Raw genomic sequence first — 27,265 nt, 5'->3', positions numbered from 1 at the left:
GAGACTGCCTGGTGTTGGATTCGAGCAGGGGTGGGAGGATACTTGTATCTGGTCGGGCGCCAGGGCAAATAGTAAGTACCCTAAGAGATCCGACGGAACGCGACCCAGGGTTAAACGGGTACTTCCAAGTTGTATGTAAAGGAACCCGCTGTTAGAAGTACCAATAGCAAACCTAACGGAAACGGTTCAAACGTCAGACGGATGGGAACAGGACTCCAACGAGTCTGTCTTTGTTACATCTGCCTCTCCGTCAAACGCGACAGTTAAAGTTTGCAGAATCAAGAAGCACTGGACCGAGCAAAGCAAAGCAAAGTAAAGGGGTGTGAGTGAGTGTGAAAAGGGAGCAACACGGAGAGATTGTGGGTGAAAAACGTGGAGGGTCGTTGAGTGGGAGGATGGGAAACTTTCTTGTTCTCGCTCCTCTTTTGTTCCCTTCCAGACCCTGATAAGCTCAATTGAATCTATGAATAAACATGACCTGATGTTTAACCAACTGTTATACGTGTTTTACACATATATGTTCTGCAACTTGCAAATATTTCTCTATCTTGAATTTACAGTGATGTATCCCGACGTTTAGACGCATGCAATTTACAAGTACGCCAGATCTTGTCCAAAACGGTAAGAGACAAAACTACACGGCGTCTACCAAAGTTAGGTTTCTCTGGGACCTGGGGAGAGATCCACCAAAATGCGATGCGTCGCCTCCTTGCAGCTAAGAGAAGTCGGGTCGGTCGATCATGGGTATAGGAATTGTACATATAAGTCAGCCTGGTAGTCGAGATATTGATCTTCAGTCTGATATATCGCCGAAGCTTTGTATACTAGACCCTCATTGTTCTATCATTTGGCTCAAAGACATTTCAACCTGGCTAAAACTACCGAGACTGGTTTGATGTCCATGGATCGTGGACGGCAAGAAGCGGCTTCTAACCAGGATTGGGGAGGCTGCCCAGGCCCAGGCAAAATTCCATACCTTAACCACAGGGCTAACCCGCCCTGTGAGGCTCAGTAAATTCAGGGCACCTCATCACTTCCAGCGGCTTGGACCGTAACTGTAGTGGATGCTTTTCAGGGGCCTTTCATTCAAGGTTTGAGAGTTAGCGGACCCGAATGATCGAAGTCGGGTCGCGTCACTCCACAGGAAAAGGACTGGACCCTGATCTAGAGGCGCGCGCCCTGGTCTAGACAATTTCCAGTTTCCAGACAACTGGCGCGCCAAGGATTGGCGCGTTACGACGGGGGTACGTAAAAGTCAGAACAAGGTGCGTAATTTTCAGTCCTCTAGTTGAAATTGGTCATCCTTGAGACCTGAGGCATGATATTGAAGACCCGACAAAAAAGGAGCCTCAAGCTTTGATGAAGAAATTACTTCGATATCGCCTCAGGCATAAATCTTCGTCATTGGCCTGAGCTCGTACCTCCACTAACAGACTGTCAACTGATCGTGTTCCATTATCGTGGGGGATTCGACCATATCCATCTACTAAAGCTTTAAAATTATACTAATCTATGTGCCTGATTACCCGGCACCTTATATTGGTCCCTTGTTACTTGGGAGCTGGCAGAGTTGACTTTTGTATCGTTGGGCGCGCATAGATTGTTACTGATAAAGCCCAATTGTACTTAATTCTCGGCGTAAAGAAATGACAGCCCTTTCTTCGATCTGTCATGTTAATCGCCGATGTCTGGCGTGATCTTTTATTAAACGTGCGTGTCTAGGCTAGCACGTGGCTGACAGCTGTCCTCCTCCAGGGTATTTGCATGTACCATGCATAATCCATAGCCAACTATCACAACTGATAGATGGATATTGTTGTTGAGTTTGTGTTGCATACCGAGTGTTCTGGCCGACATGCCGTCATGTATATCGTCGGTAATATTTCGAAGATGAACTTTCCCTCGATATCTATTATGTAGATTACCACTTGGCCATCTATTGCTCTATTGGCAGAATGCCAAATCGTCATCACCTTCATAACTAAGTGCCCCTTTTAACTTCTCAGTCATCCTCAGGTGGCAATTCGTCGTCAAGGTATCGAATTAGCGAAACCCTCATCTCTGTACTTTCGTTGCCTCGCAAGACATCACTGACAAAGTGAGCCTCAACCTGCATCTGCACCATCTCCAGTGCACCTCGTAGCACTCCACATAGAATGTTGGAGTACCAGAGCTGATCTTGCGCTCGCCCATCGTCGGGAAGCTCGACAAAGTCGGCCAGAGGGTTCTCTTCAAACACCAGCGAGAACTGGTCATTTTCACTTGTCCAATTCAGGACTTGAGGAGTGATGTTGAGGAAGATCTTGAATCCAACCTGTTCTTTTGTCAGTCGATGTCGAGTGCTATATGATATTTGTCCGTACACGGGAAATCATCTCGGCTGTCTCGCGGAAGTTGGCGCATCGCTTCATGGTGTTGGACTTAGCAAGGTAGTCTTCGATCAATCGCAGTCCGATGTTGTAGCCCATCTTATCGAGCTGCTTGTTCACCTCCGCATAATCGCTTTCGTAATCTTTGCAGAGCTGTGCGACGATGGTTCCGTACGTCAAGGTGACGAGCTCTGCGTTGACCTTATCGATTCGGGTTCTGTTATTCTGGTTAGAGGAACATTCGACTGAGATTGTGCAACTGCTGCCTACTTCCAGATCCTGAATTCAAGTTAGTATTTTTAATATGTTTGCGACTAAGATAGATAGGTATCGTGGTGAACGTACTCCTCACCCAACCGAGTTGCTTTGTTAGATGCCATCGTTGCGGTTGTGAGGGGAATGAACGTGGGACAAGCAGCAAACTTGGGACGACGATAGGGCCTTGAACTGAGCTGATAGTATTGATATGATATGCAGAGATTGTAAGAAAGCTGATAGCACAAAATTGCAATGCGCTTTCAGAGCTGCAATGTATAGTTGGTAGCTAACCGTAACCAGGGAGGTGAAGCAATGGCGCCAACATCGCCCTGGGCAGTCGGTAGACGGAGTGTTGGAACGCCGACGCCAGGAACAATTCCGGCCCGGCCACTAATTATTTGGGAGCTTGATTTGCATCAAGTCCACCACCATCACCATCGTCAAAGTGAAGCCGCAGCAAGCTCCAAGCTCAATTAATAGCTCCGGCAAACGACGCAAAGCAGGCGCATTTACACATATAGAGTCGCATTGGTTCGATCTTTCTTTTAATCATCTTCAAACTTCACAATGTCCGCCGAAAAGCGTCCCGCCGACGATGATCCCAGCTCTTCTCAGTCGCTCGTGAAGCGACAGAATGTCAACTCTTCCACAGGCGCAGTTGCGCGTTTGAACGCGTCAAGCAATGCGTTGGTGCAATCTGTATGTTTACGAATGGTCTTTGTGCTGAGAAAGCGGACTGACTTGCAAAGGCACCGAGAACAAGCGGGCTTCAAGCTCCTGTTATGGAACTATCAGGACACTCGGGCGAGATCTTTGCAGCCAAATTCGATCCTACAGGCAACCTGATTGCATCTGGAGGAATGGATAGATCTATTAGTAAGCAAAGAAGTACAAGCTACGCACAGCGATGACTGACGTTGGTAGTGCTCTGGAGAACATACGGTGATTGCGAAAACTACGGTTTATTGAACGGCCACAAAGGTGCTATTTTGGACTTGCAATGGTCCCGCGACTCAGAAATTCTATACAGTGCATCCGCTGATATGCACCTCGCGAGTTGGGATTTGACGTCAGGTACCCGAATCCGTAGATATGTTGGGCACGAGGAGGTCATCAACACATTGGGCATCAGCAGACGAGGAGAGGAGATATTGGTCAGTGGCAGCGACGACTCGACCATCGGAATCTGGGACCCTCGATCAAAGAACGCCGTCGACTACATTCAGACCGAGTTTCCCGTCACCGCAGTTGCTGTGTCAGAAGCTGGCAACGAGATATACGCAGGCGGTATCGACAACGATATCCGAGTGTGGGATTTGCGAAAGAAGTCGGTTGTTTACTCGATGCTGGGCCATTCAGATACCATCACTTCGTTGAGAGTTTCGCCAGACTCTCAATCGCTTGTTTCATATGCCATGGACTCTACCGTACGAACATGGGATATCCGACCCTTTGCACCTACAGAGCGACACATCCGAACCTTTGACGGCGCGAACATGGGAATTGAGAAGAACCTTCTGGGAGCAAGCTGGGATTCAGAGGGCAAGAGAATTGCAGCAGCATCAGGTGACGGAACAGTCATGGTATGGTCAAGCGAAACAGGCAAGCTCGCCTACAAGCTTCCTGGCCACAAGGGTACGGTCAACTGCGCTGAGTTCTCGCCAGGAAAGGAGCCCATTCGTAAGTCTTTTGCAATCCCATTTCGAGTCGGTAAACTAACGAGATACAGTGCTTTCGGCATCATCAGACCGCAAAATGCTTCTCGGCGAGCTGAAATGAGCGGTGTCAGCAACGACCCGATATTCTAATTTACTATAGCTCCCTGGTGATGGCAATCTGGGAGATGCACGCGACCGTTTACCAAGACAGTTGGTGAGGATTTACGCCCTTGACGCTTCATAATTGCAACTCAAGGAAGTGACCAGGACAGCGTTTGATCTAACCAAGGTTGAAAAATGGCCAGGGAGGAGTGCTGTGCAACTCCAACTATTATTGCAGGGAGCAATAATATTTAAACTGAAGGAGTCGTTGGCGGTGACGGCTTAGAAAAGCGGATTGCTGCATGCATTTACTGTGCAATTTTTAACAATAGTATCAACACAAACATGGGGAGGGTGAAAGAGGCGTTCTGGCTTGCATCAAATATGAGACACGAGCTAGGGCATGCATTAGATGTTTCGTAGCAATCCCTCACAACAACAACAACAACAACTGCATATAGTCGATGAATACTACTAGCAGACGGAGCTCTGGCATGCCCTTGAAGAACAAACCACACTCAAACACGATTAAGCTTGATTGCCACGATGCCTGCCAATCAGAGTTGAAGATAGGCCCTTGTCAAATGCTCACTGCAACCCTATACCTCGTTAGCTGCTCAATAATTACCATGATTTCATCCACACAATTGAATAGCCAGAATTTAAAGGTTTCATATTCTGTTCTCCCTGCATCAGACCTGGTTGATCGTGATGAGCTTTCAAGCCAACCCGAGACGGCCAAGCTTTGTCAACAGTGACAGGAGTCAGAAAGACAGCCGCATCAAGGCTAGTTCTTTGCTGCAGTTGGTCTGGTTTATGTTTTACCCCTGGATAGGTGCTCGGACTAGGCAGGTAATTTGTAGATCTCCACAACCCACGTTTTTACCGCAAGGAACGGCCAATCCATTCAGCTTGATCAGCCGTCTGTGTTGCGCAATAATTTCTTAGCAGATGCGCTTAAGACCAATTGAACGAATGCTTCTTCCGCAAACAGCGACACAGACGCATTTTACTAGTAATTGGTTGGTGATTTTTACTATCAATCAATCCCTAGGGAGAATGCTGTTTACGTCTATCCAAGTGTGTGTTGGTAACCTTACAGCCAACACCCTTGAACACGAGGATCGTGAGATCCCTGACACACGGTTTGTCCCTTTCGGTGGACCCGTTTTCTACTGCAAGTGACCTATCTAGACCAGAGCTAGAAGCCGAGCTAGGTTGTCATGACATGGGCCGGATGTATCAATCAAGGGGGTTAAGAAAAGGGATCCTTGTGTGTGTGTGAATAACAAACGTCTAACCGGGGCATCTGCCCATTCGAGAACCCACTAGCTAGATAACTAGATCATAGCGAAGCTGAACGGGCTGGGTTTGGCTGTGATTTATCGACTCTTGTCTCCTCTTTTTTATTGGTTTTCTTGTCACTCATCGTTTCTTCTCGTCCGTCTTCGTCGTCCCTTGTTGTGTGCGTGCAGTCGCAATTTTACGTTCAAGACAGGCTTCTTGAACCTTTCTTTTTTTTAGTTCTGCTCTCTTTTCTTCTGCGTGTTTGTTGTTTCTCTCGACTAATAATGCCCGTGATGGTACAACAAAACTCGGCTTCATCATAACAATCGTGTAAATCGTATGTTTGTACACTCTCGCTACCTTGTCGAAAATCCACGATAGCGCCATCTTAGTCGCTTTACCTGAGTCGTACTTAACGGTACCCATCGCACCGTATATACTTGCCTTGGTCCCCGCTGAGAAAAAGATGACTTTGGATCGCACCGACATGGAGAGGCTTCGTGCTGATCTTATACAACGATCACGCATGGAGCGAGATGGAAATTCGAATCAAGGCATTGCCAATGCCGATGCCAACGCCAATGTCGATATCGAAGCTGGACAGGGACAGCCCATCATGCCAGAGCCTCGTCCAAGAATTGCACCTTTGTCAAGGTTACTGGGCCGTGGAGAACCTGCTTCAATGACTGGACAACCTCAGCTACCCGAAATCGAAAGCGTCAAATCCCAAGACTCCAATTCGAACCGACCCAACGCTGGTCGACGATTTGCGGTACCAAGCTTTTTGCGAATATGGGATCGTAACAGTAACCCATCGCAGACTGACGATATTCGTAATGCGACAGCCTCTCCCTCACCATTACTACCCATCGCTGAGCCTTTGTCACTTACGAGACCGGAACCTGTCGCTACACCCTCTTCAGAATCGCAACAATCTCGACGCCAGCGTCGTCAACAAAGCTCTCCGACTTCTCCTTTAGAAGCGCATCTCTCTGAACTTCTTGGTGGACCTATTGACAGGCAAAGAAGGAGGAGGGATCACCGTGAGGGAGGGCGTGATGGTCATAGATCGCGTAGAAGTCGTGAGCAACACCCAAAATACTTTTTGGGTTGTATACCATGGGTGCGATCAAGACGTATGCGAGCGCAGATCTTGAGGTGTATGACCTCGGGTTTGTTCTTGATTATACTCGTTACTGTCTGTAAGTCACAGCCCGATTGTGAGACTGATATCCGAATGCGACACTAACAGAACGGCATAGACCTCTGCCTGTCAATGGCCAGCAAGGTTAATACGCGCGAGATGAATATCATGCTCATCCTCGTCATCCTATTTGCAGCAGCTTTCTTCTTCCACGGACTTATAAGGCTCTGCCTCCTGATAATTAAAGGCAACCGAGAGGCTGCTCTGCGGGCCAACCGACCTCCCCGATACCGTGGCCCACGATATGCAGTACCTCCAGTTCCTATCCCCGTTGTTCTTGCACAAGATGAAGAGGCCGTTGGCGGGGATAGTGAAGCGGCAAAAGTAATGCCTCCTGCTTACGGCCGCTGGCGCGAAACAGTGGTAAGCTCTGAAAGTCCCAAGTAACGATCTGCGATCACAACCTAATAGTTTGCAGCGAGTTGATCCAAATCGTTTGTTCTGGCAACGTAACGAGAATGTGGATATTTCACAGCTGAGACCCAATACACGATCTGGTCCCCGACCACCTTCATATGCGTCCGAGGATGGCATATCGTATGTAGTTGAGGCACAACCTCGATCTACAGCGCCGACCACTGACGTCCCTCTTCCCACTCACCCGTCAGAGATGGGCAGAGTGAGCCGGGTGCCGACCGAGTGAGGAGATGGTTGAGAGCGTCTCAGGATTCATACCCATACACTATTAGCTACACGGAGCAAAAAGCATTTGAACACCCCAGAGCCTGATGAAGGGCATTGTTAATTTGAGCGTATACGAGTATTCACGGCATTGTAACTACATATTAGCGTCATTTACATAGGTAGTATTATTGCTGTTCTGAGACACAAGTTGGGAGTTTTCGGGGAATCTTACAACGTTGAGATATGCAGGTAGCAAAAAGCAATATCACGGACTTGTTTCCATCTAAGCATAGCACTTGGTGATGGCCCCAGTAGCAATGATACTCAACAGGTGAATGTTTGACCATGGTTAGGACCAACATATTTCGCTTTCCCAAGTAAGGCAGAGCCAAGACCTCAAAATAAATTATTTGTTTTTGGTAACTCTCGGAAAAACCATCTCCAGCGTCAAATTTGACAGGGTCTTATATCACTCACTTCTGCCCCCTGCCGCTTACAATTGCGGTTGGGAAATTCGACTGCTCAAATTATAAAGAATTGAACGGTGTTTGGATAGTATGTAGACACCAACTGGTTGAGAATCTAAATTGAAGGCGTTGAGTCCCTCTACTGTAGGGTCAGTCAACACATGTTACGTTCATCACGTGCATCATACTTTAATCGAACATGCCGTTTGGCAGGAATGGTCCAACGGGAAACCTTCTTTCGTACCTAGTTAAAAGTTTACTGGACCAAGCTTCCTCCTAATAATGATCACTCGTTATCGCAGATGTGAGGAGAAGAATGACATTGGACAACTATTGATTTGACTATCTAGGTTAACGGAACCACCATGATCTGCTCTAGTGTCATTGCATTTGAAAACGCGTGACTGAAGATGGGAAAGAATAGGAGTAAGAAGGAATTTAATGATATATGAACTGAGTCAAGATGAAGTGAAAGAGTAATGTTCAGTTCTCAAGCTTTTCACATTTGATTTATATAACTGCCTTTAATAGCCATTAATCACTTATAAAGCCCACCATCTATCCAAAGATCATCATGACAACATTCAAGTGTATTCGTCCGCCGAGGCAATTTGACCCATACTATTTCCCCTCCCCCTCCTGCCCTCATCAGTTCGGAGGTTTTACTTTACTTTGGAGAGTACGCTACTGTATCGAATTGGGCCACCCCTCCCCACAATCCAATCCACAATCCAACCATTCCACTCTGTCGTTGGTGGTAAGTTAGTGCTGTAGTTAGAGCCTGGAGGTAGGTTCCCTTGGGCTCCCTAGTTCCTCCCACTTGTGTCGTGTTGTGTCGTGTTGCCCAGTCGTATGGAAAAGAAAAGGCAGGTAGTGTGTCATTCGCTCCTTCTGCGTGTGCTCCCCTCATTGTGAAAATTTTTTAATTACAAAAAAATCACTTCCAGTCCCATCTTTGGAACAAAGACCAAACAACTCTGAATAATTCCTTGGTGTTGAAAGTGTTTTTTTTGTCTGCATCTTATTATAAATACACCTATTAGGCAGTATTTTTTACTTTTGTGTCCTACCTACCCATCAAGCTCCCCCTCCCGAGCCACAAAGGTACGTACGTTTGTTGATGCTTTTTAATTGCTTGCATTGCGATTTGTGCTGTGCTGTGCTGCTCTGTGCTGCCCCTCCATTTCATTGCGCAACCGACAACAACGCCTGGAATTATTAGTCTCGACTTTGAACCCCTCGCACTCGAATATTTCGAAAATGGCATTGTTATCGATCGACTTGCTGTTGCGCTCTATGTTTTGGTTGTCGCTATCATTGTCGCCGATCCAACAAATCCCGCATTGATACTTCAATCTAGCTTCAAAACGTTTCCAACTGGTTTCCGTATTTGGCTTCCGTGTACGACCCGACATCCCGGCGCAACCTCCGGTTCATAACGGCTCAGTCTGAACAGAAATACTGGATATCGCCATCTCTACGAGTGCTTTGGCCTCGGTGATGCCGAGGGGCAAGAGCTCAAGTGCGGGGTTTTGCGATCCGGAAATATCAGCGCCCGGATATGATGATTGTCCACAACCGTGGGCATAACATATACACGATTTACTTTCTCCGACGACCGAATATATGATCCAATTAGAGCAATTCCTCTTGGGATATTGGCGTCCGGTCGTTATCTATCGAAATTTGAGATCCCTCTCCGACAGTTCCGGGGCATTGTTCTATCAATCTGACATGGATGAACCATGCATGATCAACCGATATAGGTTGTCCTCCCATAAGCTCAAAGGTTTATATATTATACCACGGGTCTGTTGGGGGTTTGCGCCAAACAGCGCGATCGATTTCAATCCAGAAGGACGGCAACAGCAATGGCAGCGTCAAATCACATGCAATGTTCTACCGAGGCAAGCTTTGTTACTAACTAGGCTTACTTAGACCCTACCTTCACAATGTCTTCTCTCTCTCGACGTGCTTGTTACAAGTGTGGCAATGTTGGCCACTATGCTGAGGTTTGCTCTTCTGCTGAGCGTCTCTGCTACAACTGCAAGCAGCCCGGTACGTTCAACTTCAAGTTAAGAAAGTCATCAGCATCTAACTTTCACAAGGCCACGAGTCCAACGGATGTCCTCTTCCCCGAACCACCGAGGCCAAGCAGTGCTATCACTGCCAGGGTCTCGGCCATGTCCAGGCTGACTGCCCTACTCTCCGCCTCAGCGGCACCGGTACCAGCGGTCGATGCTACAACTGTGGCCAGCCCGGTCACCTTGCTGTATGTGCAAGTTCTGCTCGCTACTCTGATATATAACTAAATTCGCATGTTAGCGCGCTTGCCCCAACCCTGTCGGTCCTGGCCCCATGGGTCGCGGTGCTCCTATGGGACGTGGTGGTTTCCCTGGTGGCTACGGCCGAGGCGGCTTCGCTGGTGGCCCTCGCCCTGCCACTTGCTACAAGTGCGGTGGCCCCAACCACTTTGCCCGTGATTGCCAGGCTCAGGCTATGAAGTGCTACGCCTGTGGCAAGCTCGGCCACATCTCCCGAGACTGCACCGCTCCCAACGGTGGCCCTCTCAACACCGCTGGAAAGACCTGCTACCAGTGCGGTGAAGCCGGCCACATCTCTCGTGACTGCCCCCAGAAGAACGCCCCTGGCGTTGGTGCCGTTGGTGCCGTTGGTGCCGTTGGCCCTGTTGGCAACGTTGGCAACGTTGGCGAGATTCCTGCTGAGGTCGACATCGGCAGCGTTCCTGCTCCCCCGGTTGCTTCTATTGCTCCCGTGGCTTAGACAACACAATGAAGATGGCTGTTGGGGATATGCCTTGGTTGCAGACGACCCAACAGCGGCCCCTCGGAACTGATGGTTTCTGAGGCTTTGGTCTGGGATGGCCTCCAACTTTGTTTCTTAATCGTTCTTCTTTTTTTGATGCCGACACGCAAACATACTCATCATCCTTACCTCGTATTGTTTCTTTGTTCCGGTTCTTGTTTATTTTGATCCGAAGCATGCAATTGCCAGCGTCGTTTGACTGGCCTCGGCTTTGCACGACATCTTCGGTCCGTCTAAATTCATCTTTGAACCTCTTTCTTATCTTTTACCTGGACAACAGCCGGACTTTATGGGAACATGCATGATTAAAGCAGCACTGCCACGACCATGCACAGCTGTTCGTATGGGAAGCACCGGCCCTTGACAGAAAAAGACATCTACCAACGAATTTCCTTTTTCCAACATTCACCTAGACTTGTTTGCATGGATCCTTGGTTACTAGGGGGTCACTAGACGGTTTCTCCGTATCTGGCACCTTTCCCCAGACACAACTTTGGATCATTCACCCAAGGACTACTACTACGATTTGAACGACAGACGCTGTCACGTAGCTCTTAACGACTTTCGAAAATTCTACGGCACACTGCGAAGGATATACCCCGCGAGGCGATGTGTTGGGTTGTTGAGCTTGGGAAAAAAAAAGCGCAGAGACTCAGGCTTTGATCAGTGAAGAAGTCCCCGCATACTTGCGGGTGAGATCAAGCCTCGGGAGAGCTTGTGTTGCCGCCTGGGAACACAAAAGACCAGTGGATGCGTGCGTGAGAGTGGTGGGCTGAAGGCCAGATTGATCGACGATCAGAGGGGATAAGATGCTGTTTCTTGTGGACGACAGGTGACTTGTTATTATGCAAGAAGAAACCTGTTTGATGCGGAGGATGGCGTCCTACAGAACGGCAGACAGATACAAGCAGATAACACAAGTTGTGAGGAGAGAATAACAGACTACTCCACAACGGCTTGTGTTGAATGTAGTTGTTCTTTGACGTGGGTCTGATGGATGAGGAGTGAGGCTGCAGTGGTGGTTAGTGACAGACGCGCAGATGCAGTGAGAAGAGTTGTAAATGATTTGATACGCACCCATAACCCCCCAAATGAAGCGAAGTGGCACCAGAGAAGCGAGATGTGTTGATGTATGAGATCTGTATGAGTATGAGTATGAGTATGAGTATGAGTACGACAATTGGCGTTTTTTTGTATCATGGCTTTGTCCAGTACCGGTGGACATATGGGACAGTGGCTTGCACGCTCTGGCGTTTGGGTTTCACAATTTGAATATCCTGCGAGCAGGAATAGTTTATCAAGGGTAACAGTACAACAAGGAATTTTCAGCAAAAGGCTGGGTAGAGTTCTTCATATGCTATCATAACAAGAGACAGTTGAATCCATCGCTAAAATCACATCGTAATTCACCCACATCAGAACATGGACGTAACAGTTCTTCTCCTCGCACTATCCCCCTTGATGAACCGGATCTTCTCCTGGGTGTCTCCCACGAGCGTAGCGTCCTTAGCACTATCGTCCACGTCCAAGACCTTGGTACTACACTTCTTTTCGACATCGACTTCCTCGTCATTCTTGCCAAACCGAATGGGTCGGATCACTTTGAGGTTGAGATCGCCGTCCTCTTCACCCTCGCCCAGGCTTTTGTGGAAGATGCGAATGCCGACGACAACGACAGCGTTCCATGGGTCCTTTTCGGCGTCGTCACCGGCTTCGGATTCGGAGTCGGAGGACGAGTCTGAGTCTGACGCTGGGACTTCACCAGTGAAATTATCGACGTGGATCCAAATCTCTCGGTCAGCTAGGTCAAGAAGGGTCCCGACACTTTCAACGTCAGTCTCGACCTCTTCTTCGGTGTCTTCATCAGACGAAGATGACGACTCAGAATCAGAATCAGAATCGGATTTGGATTCTTTGGCTTCTTCGGTGGCTTGTTCAGCAGGGGTGTCTTCGGTAGGATTCTCCTCAGCGACCTCCTTCTCATCTGAGTTGTCAGACTCAGGAGTCATAGGCTCTTCTGGCTTGGGAGCATCGGTCTCGGGATTTTCAGCTACCCCTTCAACCCTTTTCTCGGCCTCTGCTTTCTCCTTGGCCTCTTCTTCAGCCTTCTCCTTTGCTTCCGCCTCTGCCTTTGCTGCTGCCTTGGCCTTGGCCTTAGCCTCACGCCTCAGTGCCCTCTGAGCAGCCTTCTCGGCCCTGATAGCTTTCTTCTCAGCTTGGCGAGCTTCCCGCTTAGCCTTCAGAGCAGCTTCCTTGAGTTTCCTCCTCTCCTTGTTCTTGAGTCGTTTGTGCTCGCTCCTCTGGAAATCTTGCTTCACGAGATAGTGGTTGTCCTCGCGATCCTTGAGAATCTTGGCCCTGATTCTGTCCCGCTTCTTCTGCTTGATCTTCTTCTCGTGCTCCTGTCGAGCAATCTTTTCTTCGGGCGTCTCGACGAATCGCCCCTTGCAGTGGCCCAGGTCGTAGGCGAGACCAATACGGAGGAGCTTCTCGCGTCGTGATTTGGCGTTGTTCTTGACGACATTCTCAATGGGCAAGATTTCGTGATCGCGTGTGGCGTTGATCTTAACGCGGACCTCGTAGTCACCTGCTTCGAGATCCAGCTCGACATTGACGGATCGTGTCATGCGGAAGGGAGTCTGACTGCGAACGACATAGTCTGAGTGGCCAGCCTTGTGAAGACGGAAGCCAAGCTCGAAACGGTATTGGCCCTCAAGACCTCGGAAGAAACGATCATCGAGCTGGGATAAAGCAATCACAACAGGACCCGAGTTAGAAAGGGTGAAAGAAAAGTGCGTGTCGTGGTAGTCAAGGGCCCAGGGGACGGATAGCGATGTCCAGAGCTGAGTGACTCGCCACTCAGGGGTGAAGAGACGTGTTCTCTCAAAAGCCTGGTACTTTCTAAGTAAGTCTTCGTATGAGATCCAGAAGTCTCCGTCGTCCCCGAAACGATGGCCGAGCTTTTGAAGCCATTCGGCAGTCCATTCCTTTGACCCATCGCCTAGTATCTGTTAGTAGGCATCATGTGTTGAAAGGGAACCTTCACTTACTCCATGGACCAGTCCATTCATGTTTGCCCCAGGGGTTCTTGACCTTGAGCAATCGTTTGCCATCGATTTCGATAGCCTTTTGGATAGAGTAGGCGTGGCCTTCAACAATTCCCTTACGCTCGCCCCAGCCGCCGCCAAAGATTCCAGTGCTGCAGCCGAACAGGAATTCATCGTTGACCTTTAGGAGCTGCTCCTTCCAAAAGTACTCCTACGAGAATATTAGTTGGCCCTCCTAGAAAATGAATGGGCTACGAACCTTGTCGAGGATATCAGTTGTGGCCAGCTCAGATGTGATACCTCCAGTGAGATCCTCAAGACCCTCGCCTCCAAAGCCACCCTCAATAGAGCAATAGTCACCATGAGCCTTGGCATAGCATTTCTCAAGGAGAGGCAGCCAAGTCTCTTGAGGGTGGGCGCACTGTGCAAAATAGAGGGCGCTGCTGTTGGACTGGTAAATGCGGCGGTAGGCCTCGTCTGGGTCAACCCGCTCGATATCATCAAAGAGAACTCGGTCAAGGTAACCCTCGTCATAGTCGGGCTTAATCAGATAGAGCTGGGAATGGTTAGTGCCGCGTCACTGTGGGAATGGCCATGAGGCTTACAAAATCGTCAACAATCTCCGAGATCCACTCGCCATCGCGGTAGAATACGAAACCATAGACACCAACATCCTGATCGTGGGCAACGCATAGCTTCTCAATCATACCCGGCTTCTCACTCAGGGTACAAAGAGCAGCAATGAGCCAACAATCTCCATTACGGCCCTGCCGGATATCGTTGGCAGTGGGACCATCGATGTAGAAGCGAGGCTTATCGAAAATATCACCGACACGCTTGACACTCTCAGGTGTGAGGTCTTCACCAGGAACAAAATCATCTCTGTTGGAGAGAGACCTAAGACAGTCCTTCTGACCCCATTTGAGGTCCTGCTCGATGTCAAAGTGAGGATCGCGGTACTTTTTGTTAATGCGACGACACTCCTTGACAATCTTTTCGACTTTGGCGCGGCATGTTGCTGCTGCGTCTTCGTACGAGGCCTGGCAGCTTGTTGTGGTGACTTGGTTACCTCTTTTGGCAGCAAATTCGGTGTATGTGTTTGAGGGAATGACAGTTGTTGCTAAGGTTTGTGAGTCACTACCCTTTGCTGTGAAAGGAGGCTAGCTTACCCTTTCCTGGGTTTTTTGTGGTGAACTGCTTCCAGAACTTGTCAATCACCTGCTGAGGTGTAACCTTTGATCGGTCCCCCAAGTCTTCAATGGAAGCCCTAGTGGGAGAGGATGAACGAGAAGGAGACGAAGACATGTTCACAACTTACTCACTCAAGACAGGACGTAGAGTGTCAAGATGAGTTGTCGAGACAGAATGGAAAGAAAGCAAGTTCAAGAACGGACCCCAAAGCGCCTTTTATACAATCGATGAAGCAACAACTATCGTATGCACGGCAGGAATATAGGCGCTTAAATGGTCCCATTCTTTCAATTTCATCAGCCGCCAAGCCATCAAAGGACTCCTTGTAAGTTCATAGACAAGGGAGAGACATGGTTGGATTCCTTCTTGATGTAACTTTGGCGCCGTTGAAGCGCTTCGCCTGTCTTGGCTTGAGACTGCATGTGAATGAATATCTTATGCTGTAAGACGGTAAATAAGAAAAATATGACCAGGATAGGTCTCGCTCTCGTTACTCAAGAACGCCTTGGTCCAACAGCAAACAAGCTTGGCCCCCAAAAGTCCCTTGAGAGGTCCAGCCGCCCCCTGTAGTATGCAGCTCGCAATTGACCCGGTCCGTCAGCCCTAGAGTAAGCTCGGCTCTAGGCTCGTAGGGCTGGGAAAGAAAGAGGGGAAGTTGAGAGGTGGTGGAGTTTGGATAATCCTGGTATGTTGCGGCTGATTATGCATGGACGGGTATTGGGACCGATAATGGTAAGTGAATACTTAATTTTATTAAAGGATGATAAATTGAGGCCAGACATGATGATATTATCCCAGAAGGTTTTCAATAATACAAATTACAGCTAACTGGGTAAGTAGCTAGGTATTTTAGACGGTGACATATCTGGACATATTATGCAGGAAATTCACCACCATTAAAACGCCTCACCAGATAACCAAGGCAGACTCAGTGAATACATTTCATATACATCTAATGTGATTCAGCTCCGAAACACTAGTGATCCTTCTGTACTTTAGCAGTTCCTTGCATAGGTACTAACCAATATGTACCACTACATCATTGCTCAACAAGGCTGCATCGCTACCCATCCTATAGGAATCAGGAGTTGCCAGCCTGATTTCCAGCTGATGATATAAGTGTTTGCAGGATGGACCTCAGAAAATGCCTCTTCTCAGAAAATGCCTCTTCTCAGGATTACGCCTCTCATCAACCTTTCTCCCCTTCTCCAGCTATGGATCCTCTTAGTATCGCCAGTGGCGTGGCTGGTCTACTAACAGTCGCAGCCGCCATCATCAAAGCCTTTGACAAGATAAAAACCAACATGGAAGATTGTCCCAGAACAGTTGAATGGGCACAGGCCGAGACCAGCGAACTTCACTGGGCTATTAACCGACTCAAGAGCATAATCGATGACCCCAACTCAGTAGCCAAGACTTCAGGAACGTCGCTCGGTCTTCATGATGCGACTGTCACCATCAGCGAGTTAGTAACTACCTGCGACGGCCTAATCGAGGTTCTTAAACCGTTTGACGACAACCGTGCTTTGGCTCGGACAAAGCTGGGTAAGGTCAAGTGGCTTCGGGTGCAAGATGATGTGGTCAAGTACGTACGTGAGATACAAGCTCACAAGGGTTCTGTGACTCTTATCCTAAACATATTGCAATGGTGAGAATATTTATATGTCTGCTATCATAAATGCTGACATCAGGTAGTGATTCAGACGTAGTCATTATCGAATCACAAAACAAACTGGCTAGAAAGATCGACAAGATCGTACGAAACAGCGAATTGACTCAATTGCGCGTCGAGAAGATAGAAGCCATGTTCAACACATACATCATAGAGAACCCAATTCTATTCCCCTCCAATAGAACATCTGTGGGAACGACACTGGCTAACTGGAAAGAGGAAGAAGACGGCGACACGGACAATTCATCTGTAGTCACATCCTACAAAGACCACGATGATTGGAATACATTTCGTTCAAGTAATGAAAGATCTCTGAGTTTTCCGTCGCAGGGAGCGATTGTACCTCAGATAGCTCGACCTGTGCCGAAGCGCACTTCTTCAGCGGAAACTTCCAGCAAGTTGGAGAGCAATGGTGTCTCTTCACCACCACGAAGGGAGTTTGAAGAAACCCTTGAAAAGTCAGATGTTTATCAACGAGTGTATAACTCTACCGACGCATTTTCGATATACTCTACTCGCAATCGGTCCATAGCAGGTTCAGTTATGACCAGCTTCAGTCTCGCCGACAACTCATCTATCCTCTCAGCATTTCCCATCATGAGCAGGACCGAGCTGAAGCATCCCGAGTACTACGCGCAAATGGCCGGAAACCAGCGCATATCCAAAGATTTGATGAGGGCCATTACAATGCGAAGTGTCGTCAAGTCTCCCATAGAACCCAGCCCCGAAGCACCCTTTTCTCTCAAGCAGTTCCGTCCACCTCCCAACTGCGGAGAGAACGTTATTGGTCGATGGAGCAACTCTCGAACAAAAACGTGGAAGCCTAAAGAGTTTCGTACAGAGATCCAGTTTGAAGTTCCCTTTATCTTTGTATCAACTCCGGGATCAACTGGAGGATACATCGAAGGTGCGCAAGTCCACTTCATCGACGGAACACGAAAGAGCCTGGATGCTACACGTACAGATCTTGAACCACCTCCTACAAGCACAAGGACAAAGGCAGGCAGGGTTGTAAAGAACGAACGTGCAACATGGCTCACACTCCTATCGAGTCTGCAAAAGATGGAGAATCAGTCTCAGAACTGGACAAGACAGCAAATCATGAGTCTCAGACCACGACCAGCCAGTGCCCAAGCAATCCTCGGCTCCGTCGCAGGCAAGCACACTCTGCGAGCAGCTTTGCAATGTGAGAGGAAAAGCTGGGACGACATGCCTCCTTCAGTGAACCGTCCATATGCAACCACCACCATGAGCCAGCTGATAGAGATGCTTGCCATGTTGGGCATATACTGGCGTGACTTTAATCCGACCTACAACATCTACCAAGCTGAAGGGAACGGTTTCCTTGTTAAAGGCCACAAGATTAGTGGTCTTGGTATTATGTTTTACCTCCAGACTCTGGATAAGGCTATTTTTGAAGAGACCAGACCGGTTCCCAACAGAGCGGTTACGAGGCTTGCTTTTGGACAGCTTCCGACTATCTTTTCGCGTGTTGTTCGTTTGGGGAGCCGAAAGGATATGGCTGATAGCCTGACTACTTTTGGATGTGATCGCACGTCGTCAAACCATTTCCTACGAGATGGCGCTGTGACATCCCATATCTTTCCAAGTAAATCACGCTATTTCTTGATATTAATTATTGCTAATGCCTTCCAGTAACATTTGAACTTATGGCAATGACAGGCCAGGTATTCCACATCAAGGACCTCTGCTTCAGATACATACCGAACCCGTGTTACTGTGCCTGGAGCACAACAGGATTCTCTCTGCCAAAGCTACTCATTTCGTATCGAAAGTACTTACATGAGGATAAAGACACGGCGCATGGACAGCTGTTTATTCACCTCAACACCCTCTTGGCCCCAAAGACGGAGATTCAACTCCAGCGAGAAATCCCGACAAACTATAGCTGGCAGGCTCAGGATGCTCTACATTCGGTACTCGAAGAGCTGGACGAGACGCTAATAAACTCTATGCAAACGCCGCTTGTACGGGATGTTATTGGCTCTCACTTTGACGAGGTTCTATCCCAAATGAATGGCCAGACACTCCCGCATTTGAATAGTAGCGACAAGGAAGACGTTTTGATGTCAACTTATTTCCAACAAATCCTCCCAGCCGTGCAGATCTCTTGCTCAGCCAGATTCTTCAACTTGAAGACGGCTGATTCCGAATTCAACGTCGTCAAGGGGGGATATGCTCAGACAGCAGAGTACGCAGCGTATCTTTTGGCTTGCAAGGAGTTGTGGTGCACTCTGGTTCTGCGGATGATTTGTTGGCTTATGTTGCATGATTTTCATGGTGATGATGTGCAGATTCCAAAAGGGGAATTGTATGGGAGTGATATGCGTGTGTACATATCGTGATTGATGGGATATGTAGGGTGAGTATACGTATGGCTGTATTAATAATGAGTAGTTTGAGTTGTTGATCATGTAAATCATTTAATATTTTGTTACTATAACCTTGGGACTTTGGTAACCCCAGATCCAGCCAGGATTGTCTGTTGAAATGAGTTGTAAACTAACAGGATGACCAAGACTGGGGGCGAGATCCCAAAATGCAACATTGCCACGCTTACTTGCAGCCACCCAAAAGTCTCCGATGTGTTAAAATGGTTTGATGGAGTCTATCTGTATTCGTAATCCTTTCACATATGGCCTAGGGAACTCTATCAACCAGTATGTATGCAACCGGATACTGCGCAAAGACCGGACAAGCCTTGGCATCAAATGCTGACAGCATGATAAATAAGTACCCTGGCTAGCCTGGTATAAAGGATCAAAGGTGGAACCTGTCAGCAATGATATGATCCACCCGTTGAGGGAATGGGAGGCGAAGTGCAGTTGCATTGCATTACATGGCAGTAAGCGAAGCGTTACACAGCCTTAGTTAGGATGAACTCAAAGAGTTAAAGAGAAATCGATCAGATTGGTTGCGATAATCTCTTTGATCGAAGAGTGTATCATGATATAATAATACACTAGACTGGAGTTGATGAAACAGTGGCGTTCCGTTCCTGCAAGTGGCTTGCTTACAGTAAATTAGCGGACTACCTAACTATTTACTCAATTGTCTAGTTAGCTTATGAGGCGAACTCATGTGAGAAGACATAAAGCCCACTACACGAGCTCATCAAGGCTTAGGTTGACATATGATTCAGACAGTATGACCGCTATTGTTGAATCAAGACAGCAACTATTTTTACCCTTCACACAGTAGATTCGAAAGCTGACAACATCAGAGTACAGTCAGTTCCTTTTGAATAGCCTCTTCTATTATAGCCCTGTTTGCTGATCGATCGTTGCTGGTCCACTCACTTATAGCGGTCAGCCTCCCTTTTAACCACGTTAGTAACTGACGAACATCCACTCGAGGAGGACTCAGCCTTATTACAGTGCAGTAAATAGCTGTAGCTAATAACCGACTAAAATGGGTCCTTGTTATTTCATCTCAATCTCAAGCAGAATGTTGTGTTTACGTTACGTGTTTATGTTTATGTTTGTGTTTGTGTCTGTGACAAGAAGCAAGGACCACAATATGGAGTCGAATCAGGCTTGACCGCTGTAATTTTAGACATAAATTCAAGACATTTAGAGTAATTCTTTGTACGGGCTTCTTTGTTGTTGGGTCTGTTCCTGCGCCACGTTGACTTTAGTTACTAGTGATATCCCTGCTCAACCAACAGGCTCAAGCGAGAATCCTTCGCAACTCACAACCTTCTGGATGAGCAGAGAGCATGGGTCAAGCTTCTCAGACCAGCATCAGCATCATTTTCTGCATATGATTGAGAAAAAAGAAAGGAAGAAAAATACGTCTTGTCCCCCCCCTCCACCGCAATGGCCGACCCTTTTGCTTCAAGTCCTTTCACTTACTCTGACGATCACTTTGAGAGTCTCCAACCACCGAGGAAAAGTCACGGTATCAACATATTTGGGAATAGTAGTGGCTATTACTCTCCTCTCATGATGTCGTCGTCAGAGACAGCAGGGGAAAGACGACAGCAACAATATAATCAACACGAAATGTCCAACCTCGGAGCAGCTTCAACTTCCGCTTCCGGGCTGGGAATCTCAATGGGATCGGCCCCGTCACAGTCTCAGTCTCAGTCCCAGTCTCCGGATCCGAATCAACATCACAAACTGAGTCCGCCTGAGACACCGCATTCCTTTCACAACTTGATGGGCGGCGACTCCTCTCGTCATACTCCTGCTCAAGGCTCTTTTAGTCCGCGCACCGCCGACTCTCAAGGAACCCCAGAGCCATATTCCGAGATTTGGGCCCCGTCGATGCCTCACTCCAGAGGGATCTCGCAGACAGATATCGGTACTACTGAAAAGGCTAAGCAGGCCTCAACAACTCAGGAGAGAGAGATTATGCCTTCATCCTCGTCTGGACAGAAGCTCCCAAAGATTGTCGAGCCTAGAAGGGACGAGATGGATGATGAATTTGACGATGAGATCTTTTATAAGAAATTTGGTAAGTTTTCTTCTTCTTTCGTTCTTGTATATCTTTGTCATACTCATATCTTATAGCTGAGCCTCCCAAGGGTTGCTCATCAAATCGAGATATTCACCAGCCTAGATCAAGCTGGCTTTCTATCACCATTTATGCTCTCTCTATCTACTCAACGGTCGGAAGTGGTATCTGGCTAGTAACGGCCATCCTTCAACCGAGATGGGGACATCAGATCGCATCAAGCGCTTCACTCTCACCGTCAACCGCCACAACTCTCGCCGCCCTTTTAGCAAAGACGATCGAAATGTCCTTTGTCACAGTTTTTGTCTCGTGTCTCGGCCAAGTTCTCACTCGACGAGCTTTCATCCGAAAGGCGCACGGAATGTCTCTTGCTGAGATGACGATGCGAAACTGGGTCATTCAGCCTGGATCTCTAATTACTCACTTTGAGACTCTTCCTTCATCATCACTGACTCTTCTCGGCATGTTATCTCTCACTGCTACAATTGCTGCTGCGTTTTACACTACCGCTTCAGACGCAATGGTCTCGCCCAAGCTCAAGTCTGGAAACTGGCAACATAAGGAACTCGAGGGTTATGTCAAGGCCTCTTATGCCAACGCCGCATACGTCCGTCAAGACTGCCCTTATCTTTTCAACATCACCGAGGATATTCACGCCGCAGAGTCATGCATGAACGTGCAGTTTTCTGGACAGTCGTACCGAAACCTACTCAACTACATGACAGTCTGGACAAACATCAACCAGAACGGAACCGAGATCTCTGCAGACCCGAAGAAAAGACCTGGTGGAACTACACTTCTGTTCGACAACACGACCATGTTCTCCGAGTGGATCGAGACGGAGCACAGCGATGTTGCTGCGCAGTTCGAGGAGACGGGACGAATTATTAATAATGTTACCTTGGCTCTTCCTCACCCTGGAATCTACGGTGCTGCCACCCTCAAGAAGAACGGCATCCTTCAGCCCGATGACCTCGCCGGTGTAGGAGAGTATACGATTCGAGCTGGCGTCGTTTCACCTTCCGTCAATGTTTTGTGTGTCGACGTGGACAAGGATGAGATTGCACCTCTCGTCTACACAACATGGCCTAATGCCAAAAACAACAATACGGTTATTCCTGGCCAGAAGACGGGATGGAACGGTTGGACGGGTGAAATACCTCAGCCGATAGACAGCAAGAATAAGCCCTATTACCTCAACCGAACTGACGTTGATGACATTTTCAAGTGGGGACCCAAATATGAGCGTCGTCCTCCTGTCTTTCAAATGGTAAGTCCAGTTGACCTGAATAACAAGGATGGTGTCTAATATGACATATCTAGTACCCCTTCGACTTTAACCTTCTCGCCAACGCGACCGTCTATGCTGGTGATGCCATCTACACACTCGGCAAGAATGCTAAAAGCAAGAACTATACCCTCTGTCAGCTTCGGTCCTGGGTCTCTCCCAATTGCTCTACAGAGTTTAGTATTTCCGGTACAGCTGGTGCTCACATGAACGCTCACTGTGAAGATGACCAAGATGAGAACGCCTATCGTCGATCGTTCCCTGCTGATCAAGGCTGGTCTCTCCCCTCTCTTGACTGGAAGTGGCTCGCCGATCAATGGCGACTGTCCATGGACCTTAACGGTGGTTCTGTTAACAACAATGCCTCCAACGCTCGCATTCTCACTCAACTCGCCCTCCACAAACCCAAGATGCCCGCCTCACATCCCTCTATGGCCGAGGCCCTCGCCGTCTACTCCAGCTCGCTCATTATGATCAGCGCTATCGACACGCCCTTCCGCCACTACTGGGACCAGGACCCCAAAGAGTTCCCTGACAACCACATCACTGAAGGGCCGGGATTCCTCCAAGCTTTCAACGCGTCGCTCATCACGCAGGAGTACACGTCGGGCCACACACAGGGCTGGCAGAACATCTTTTACGTGATCCTGGTTCTTGTATTTGCCATCAATCTCTTCTGCCTCGGCTACTTCATCATGCGATCCGGTCTGGTTACCGACTTTACAGAACCACAGAACTTGTTCTCGCTGGCGATTAACAGTCCGCCCAGCAACAACTTCCACGGCAGCTGTGGAGGCGGCCCTGAGAAGAAGCAGCTTGTCGTGCCCTGGAAGGTTGCATTTGCGCCTAGTGCGAATCATTACTTCTTCCAGGATGAGTCGGGTGAGAAGGAAGTTGCTACCGAGGCGACGAGTACGGCGAGAGAGTATGGGAAGCCACTGCAGAGTAGTTACAAGAGGCTTAGTATGAGTAGGACTTGGCTGTAAGCGGTTCAGTTATATATGAGTTGATCAGAAAGCGTTGCATACCTAGGTTATAGAAAGGGAATTAGTTGAATTGCTACTTGGCCAAGTGTTTGGTATAATATCATACAGAATATACATATCTAAAGTAATTAGAATATTATAGAATTTCTTGGGTTCTATTCAATACTCGTTTCTGTCTCTAGACGTGTTAGTGTGGAATATTGTTATTCACCTCTTCTATCTGAAAGATACCATGGCTCTACTAAAAGTGAGATTGCTTATTGTAAATGATAGATACTTGCCTTGAAGAACTAATTATATTTTATTTTAGCCGACGTCTAAGATTGTCATGCATGTATTTGTTAGTATTCTACAGCCAGCACTAGCAAACAGTTGGCAGTCACAGGTATTGTAATTCACTTAGCTTAGGCAGCCAGGTAAATAAATCACAATATTTGTGCATTACGTGTTGCGAATTCCCAGATCTTGTTTTTCACCTTCTTTCTCTTTATGCTACATCTACTGTAGTTCGACTCACAACAGATGCGGCCTTAACTAGAGCCCATTTAGTTTTTCATGTTGGGCCATATAAAAGGCAAGTCTAATATCTATCTACTCAAGCAACTTGTATTATCATGTCACATCCGAGGGCATAACCTGGGAAGATCTATCACTAACACTCCTATAGACCACCATGGAGCACGTCCCTTCTGATTGTTCGCCTGACTGCGATCACACTCTTACTGCCGAAAGCTTCTCGGCCACTGGGAAAAGGGTTGGGCCAGTCGCGAACTGGTTCTATCGCAGATGGAAAAGATCCTCCCGTCTTACGAAAAGGCCAACACCTTCATGTCACGCCAGAGTGTTCATGAGCTTTATCTGTACCTCAAAACATCCAGATGGGTCAGCACTGCCGACAGACCTAGCAATCATCAAGCCTACAGGTACTTTCGAGGAAATTCATCCCACCGCCCGAACAAACCTCAGCGGTACTACCCCTATTTCTTCGTCATACAAGCTATGTACCCGGACAGCGAGGCTGCCAGGAAAATGTACTTAGAAATGGAGCAGCACTGGGGAGTAAGACTTGACCCCAAGCAGCCATTCTACCCTCATCTCGTTGACGCTGAACAAGAGCGTAAACTCATCATGGGACACGTCACAGACGAAGAAGATCCCAGCCAACACGACTCCGTGGTACAGTCAAGACTTAATTCATACCCAGGCTTGTCAACTGGTCAGAGCACCAGTAGTTCTTCCGGATCCAACCAGGACCGTAACTGTAGCCTGCCCACCACCGCCGACGATCAGGTAGTCAGCAACGACTATAAAGACAAGCTCGCCACTATGCAAAGCGAATTGCGAAGCGAATTAGAGAAGCGATTTTCCGAATTGGAGAGCGATTACGAGCGACAGAAGGATGTTGTGGGGGACTAGGAAGACTCCAAGCGAGATCTTGACGAAGCTCGGGAGAAGACCAAGGAGATCCATCACCACCTTGGCAGATCCCGCAGGTGCAAAGAACAGGCTCAGGCCTACTGGGAAAGGGCTAATGAACATGAAAGTGCTGCTGCTTCGATTGTCAAGTCGCTCATGGAGAGTCTAGACTCGAGCAGCAAGCGCCCTGGCAAAGGCTTTTCTGATGGTGCCAGACGTTCTAGCAAGCGACTACGCGAGAACTGATTGAGAGGACTTGGATGATGTTTGTGGGCTCAGATTGTACTGGGCTGAACTTAAGAATGAGACCGAAGTACCTACCGATATTGCGGGAGTGTACGTAGATAATAGTGGCAGCAGAAATCTCGACTGGGGTTCAGGGATTAGAAGCAGATAGCATGCGATGTACTATACACTGCACACTCTAGTCACTGGTATAGGTAGAAATATAACAGTCCATTGGGAATCAAAGTTGGATAGGACTTCAAGGTTAGTGGTCAACTTATTTGCAGGTGGACGATCCTTGCAATTCTGCAATAGGATTACTTTTAATATTTTTAACTCAGCCCCAGAACAGATGAGTGTCTTCTCCATATTTTAGAATGTTCAAGTCTGGAGTTGTCGCTTATCTTGACACAGACAATATGCATCCCCAGTTGCAACACATTTTGCGGAGGTGTTGGAATTGCAACTTTAGGTTGCAGTCGTCTCAAGTCAGAATCCCAACGGTCCGACAAGTGTCGAAATATAGTGTCTGCTTTGCGAGTAATACGTCTCCCAACCTATGATTCGTCTTTTCCCCTCAACGGTCAGTGTCGATCTTTCTCAATCCTAGGCTCAAATGCAAAACCATGCTCCATAATACCGCCGACTTGCAACCCAAGGGTTGTCACTGTTTGAAAAACATCTACTGATCTATCCCTGCCCAGACTTCAACATGACTCCATTTCCTAATGCCGATAACCGTTGAAGCGAGTGAGAACGGTGCAGTTTTCGGTGGCACCGCAAAGCAAGAGTTGCGCTAGACCAGGGTCCGGGTTAGGTCACCGGACCGACAACTGGGGAGAAGTTGGAGATGGGAGAGGGATCGATCAACTGACAGAATGGTCCAGCCAAGATGCGGGGTTGTGAAGGATGGATGTCCGGGGGACGGGGATGGGGATGGGGATGGGGAAGTGACTAAGTTACCTAGTCTAGTCTGCGAGCCGAGTTGGCTAGGGAGTCAGCCACTGATCAGTCGAGTTTGAGTTGATAGCATTTTCTTTGTTCGTCACGGGGACATCTAAACTGGGAATCATCATATTTTTGTGTATTGTTGTTTATCATAAGAAAAACTCAATGCAGGATATTGTAATCTGTTGAGGTCCTGCGGGCAAGGAGCAACAAAGTTAAGGTTAGAGCCTCCAGTGCAGCTGTAAGGGGACGGATTGTCCTGCAGGTGAAAGAGTAACACAGTCGGGCAAGGTTAACCCCATAAACAAGGGCTACTTCCATCCCTAATCATCGAAAGACCCTCTCAGCCTTGCAATGCTGCATCGCATTTGGATGAGGTGATTGATGGTGTAGACGGGACGCGTTGATCAAATGTCACATCTGCATGATTAGATGAAATTACTTTTGTCAGACACGATCTAGACAATTAAACGAGACACTCTATGATGTGATTGCAATCATCAGAGGAACCAAAGCTTTCCCACAAAAGGCCCGAACTCGATGGCCTTTGCGCGCGCACCATAATTGACATTCGCGATCATGTCCATGCCACCAAGTCGGGGCAACACACACGAGCTGACGACCGACTCTCTTAGAAAGCACACCTTTACTGGAATACCTACACTATGATGTTGAAATTCAGAATTAAATGTATTCTTTGTCGCTGCGATATTATTTAGTCGTGGCAAAGATAATAGAGACTTACCTAAAAGAGTAATAGTCTTCGGCATCTGCGTCGCCGAGCCGGCCTGGCCCGGGTCTTGGCTCGGGGAGAGTATCCACTCTCAACCCCAGCATTTCATACATTAGCTTTAGTCTCTATTCTCTAACTATTCCCCAGGTCTCTCCAACATTTACTCCACAAACAAAACATAGAATGCATAGCCCCGGGGAAACGGAGTTGTCTGGAGAATCCAACCCTTGAGCTGTGAGTGTATGTAAAGAGGAAAAAGACTACACAAGACAGAATACAGAATTGTATCTCTCTACAATAGACAGAAAACGTCTTCCCCTCTCATCTTTCTTCAATCATCAAAGCGCCACCATCTATCCGTCTTCCCTACTCTGAGGCCCAAGCCTAACTCCTCAGCTCCTCCTCTCTACTCTTAGTCCTACACCATCGGGCTCAATGCGGCCGAGGCGCTCAAAGGCATCTGGTCAACTCCGCCAGTGACGACA

At 48.0% G+C, this 27,265-nt stretch overlaps 8 protein-coding genes across 8 annotated transcripts; 6 read left to right on the top strand and 2 right to left on the bottom strand.

Moving 5' to 3' along the window:
- Nucleotides 1-2,002: 2,002 nt before the first annotated feature.
- FPOAC1_002777 (uncharacterized protein) lies at nt 2,003-2,749 on the bottom strand (the record flags this gene model as incomplete). Its single annotated transcript, XM_044847352.1, has 4 exons — nt 2,003-2,314; nt 2,364-2,586; nt 2,640-2,648; nt 2,715-2,749. The coding sequence occupies 4 exons, from the start codon at nt 2,747-2,749 to the stop codon at nt 2,003-2,005; spliced, it is 579 nt and encodes a 192-aa protein (XP_044713268.1).
- A 445-nt stretch (nt 2,750-3,194) lies between these two features.
- FPOAC1_002776 (uncharacterized protein) lies at nt 3,195-4,406 on the top strand (the record flags this gene model as incomplete). The annotated part of the gene is made up of 4 exons (XM_044847351.1): nt 3,195-3,326; nt 3,377-3,503; nt 3,552-4,307; nt 4,357-4,406. The coding sequence occupies 4 exons, from the start codon at nt 3,195-3,197 to the stop codon at nt 4,404-4,406; spliced, it is 1,065 nt and encodes a 354-aa protein (XP_044713267.1).
- Nucleotides 4,407-6,140: 1,734 nt separating this feature from the next.
- On the top strand, nt 6,141-7,521 carry FPOAC1_002775 (uncharacterized protein; the record flags this gene model as incomplete). The annotated part of the gene is made up of 3 exons (XM_044847350.1): nt 6,141-6,876; nt 6,937-7,241; nt 7,297-7,521. 3 exons carry the CDS (start codon nt 6,141-6,143, stop codon nt 7,519-7,521), a joined length of 1,266 nt encoding a protein of 421 aa, XP_044713266.1.
- A 2,400-nt stretch (nt 7,522-9,921) lies between these two features.
- FPOAC1_002774 (uncharacterized protein) lies at nt 9,922-10,753 on the top strand (the record flags this gene model as incomplete). Its single annotated transcript, XM_044847349.1, has 3 exons — nt 9,922-10,027; nt 10,078-10,241; nt 10,295-10,753. The coding sequence occupies 3 exons, from the start codon at nt 9,922-9,924 to the stop codon at nt 10,751-10,753; spliced, it is 729 nt and encodes a 242-aa protein (XP_044713265.1).
- Nucleotides 10,754-12,210: 1,457 nt separating this feature from the next.
- On the bottom strand, nt 12,211-15,147 carry FPOAC1_002773 (uncharacterized protein; the record flags this gene model as incomplete). Its single annotated transcript, XM_044847348.1, has 5 exons — nt 12,211-13,796; nt 13,846-14,053; nt 14,102-14,398; nt 14,448-14,962; nt 15,012-15,147. The coding sequence occupies 5 exons, from the start codon at nt 15,145-15,147 to the stop codon at nt 12,211-12,213; spliced, it is 2,742 nt and encodes a 913-aa protein (XP_044713264.1).
- A 1,016-nt stretch (nt 15,148-16,163) lies between these two features.
- Nucleotides 16,164-19,071, top strand: FPOAC1_002772 (uncharacterized protein; the record flags this gene model as incomplete). The annotated part of the gene is made up of 3 exons (XM_044847347.1): nt 16,164-16,681; nt 16,729-18,314; nt 18,362-19,071. 3 exons carry the CDS (start codon nt 16,164-16,166, stop codon nt 19,069-19,071), a joined length of 2,814 nt encoding a protein of 937 aa, XP_044713263.1.
- Nucleotides 19,072-20,730: 1,659 nt separating this feature from the next.
- FPOAC1_002771 (uncharacterized protein) lies at nt 20,731-23,458 on the top strand (the record flags this gene model as incomplete). The annotated part of the gene is made up of 3 exons (XM_044847346.1): nt 20,731-21,184; nt 21,241-22,454; nt 22,508-23,458. The coding sequence occupies 3 exons, from the start codon at nt 20,731-20,733 to the stop codon at nt 23,456-23,458; spliced, it is 2,619 nt and encodes an 872-aa protein (XP_044713262.1).
- Nucleotides 23,459-24,244: 786 nt separating this feature from the next.
- Nucleotides 24,245-24,874, top strand: FPOAC1_002770 (uncharacterized protein; the record flags this gene model as incomplete). Its single annotated transcript, XM_044847345.1, has 1 exon — nt 24,245-24,874. One exon carries the CDS (start codon nt 24,245-24,247, stop codon nt 24,872-24,874), a length of 630 nt encoding a protein of 209 aa, XP_044713261.1.
- Between the last annotated feature and the right edge of the window lie 2,391 nt (nt 24,875-27,265).

Source organism: Fusarium poae, chromosome 1 (genome assembly GCF_019609905.1).
Source record: "Fusarium poae strain DAOMC 252244 chromosome 1, whole genome shotgun sequence".
Taxonomy (NCBI): domain Eukaryota; kingdom Fungi; phylum Ascomycota; class Sordariomycetes; order Hypocreales; family Nectriaceae; genus Fusarium; species Fusarium poae.
The sequence above is the reverse complement of the archived record's forward strand: the minus strand, read 5'-3'. Positions and strand labels throughout refer to the sequence as shown.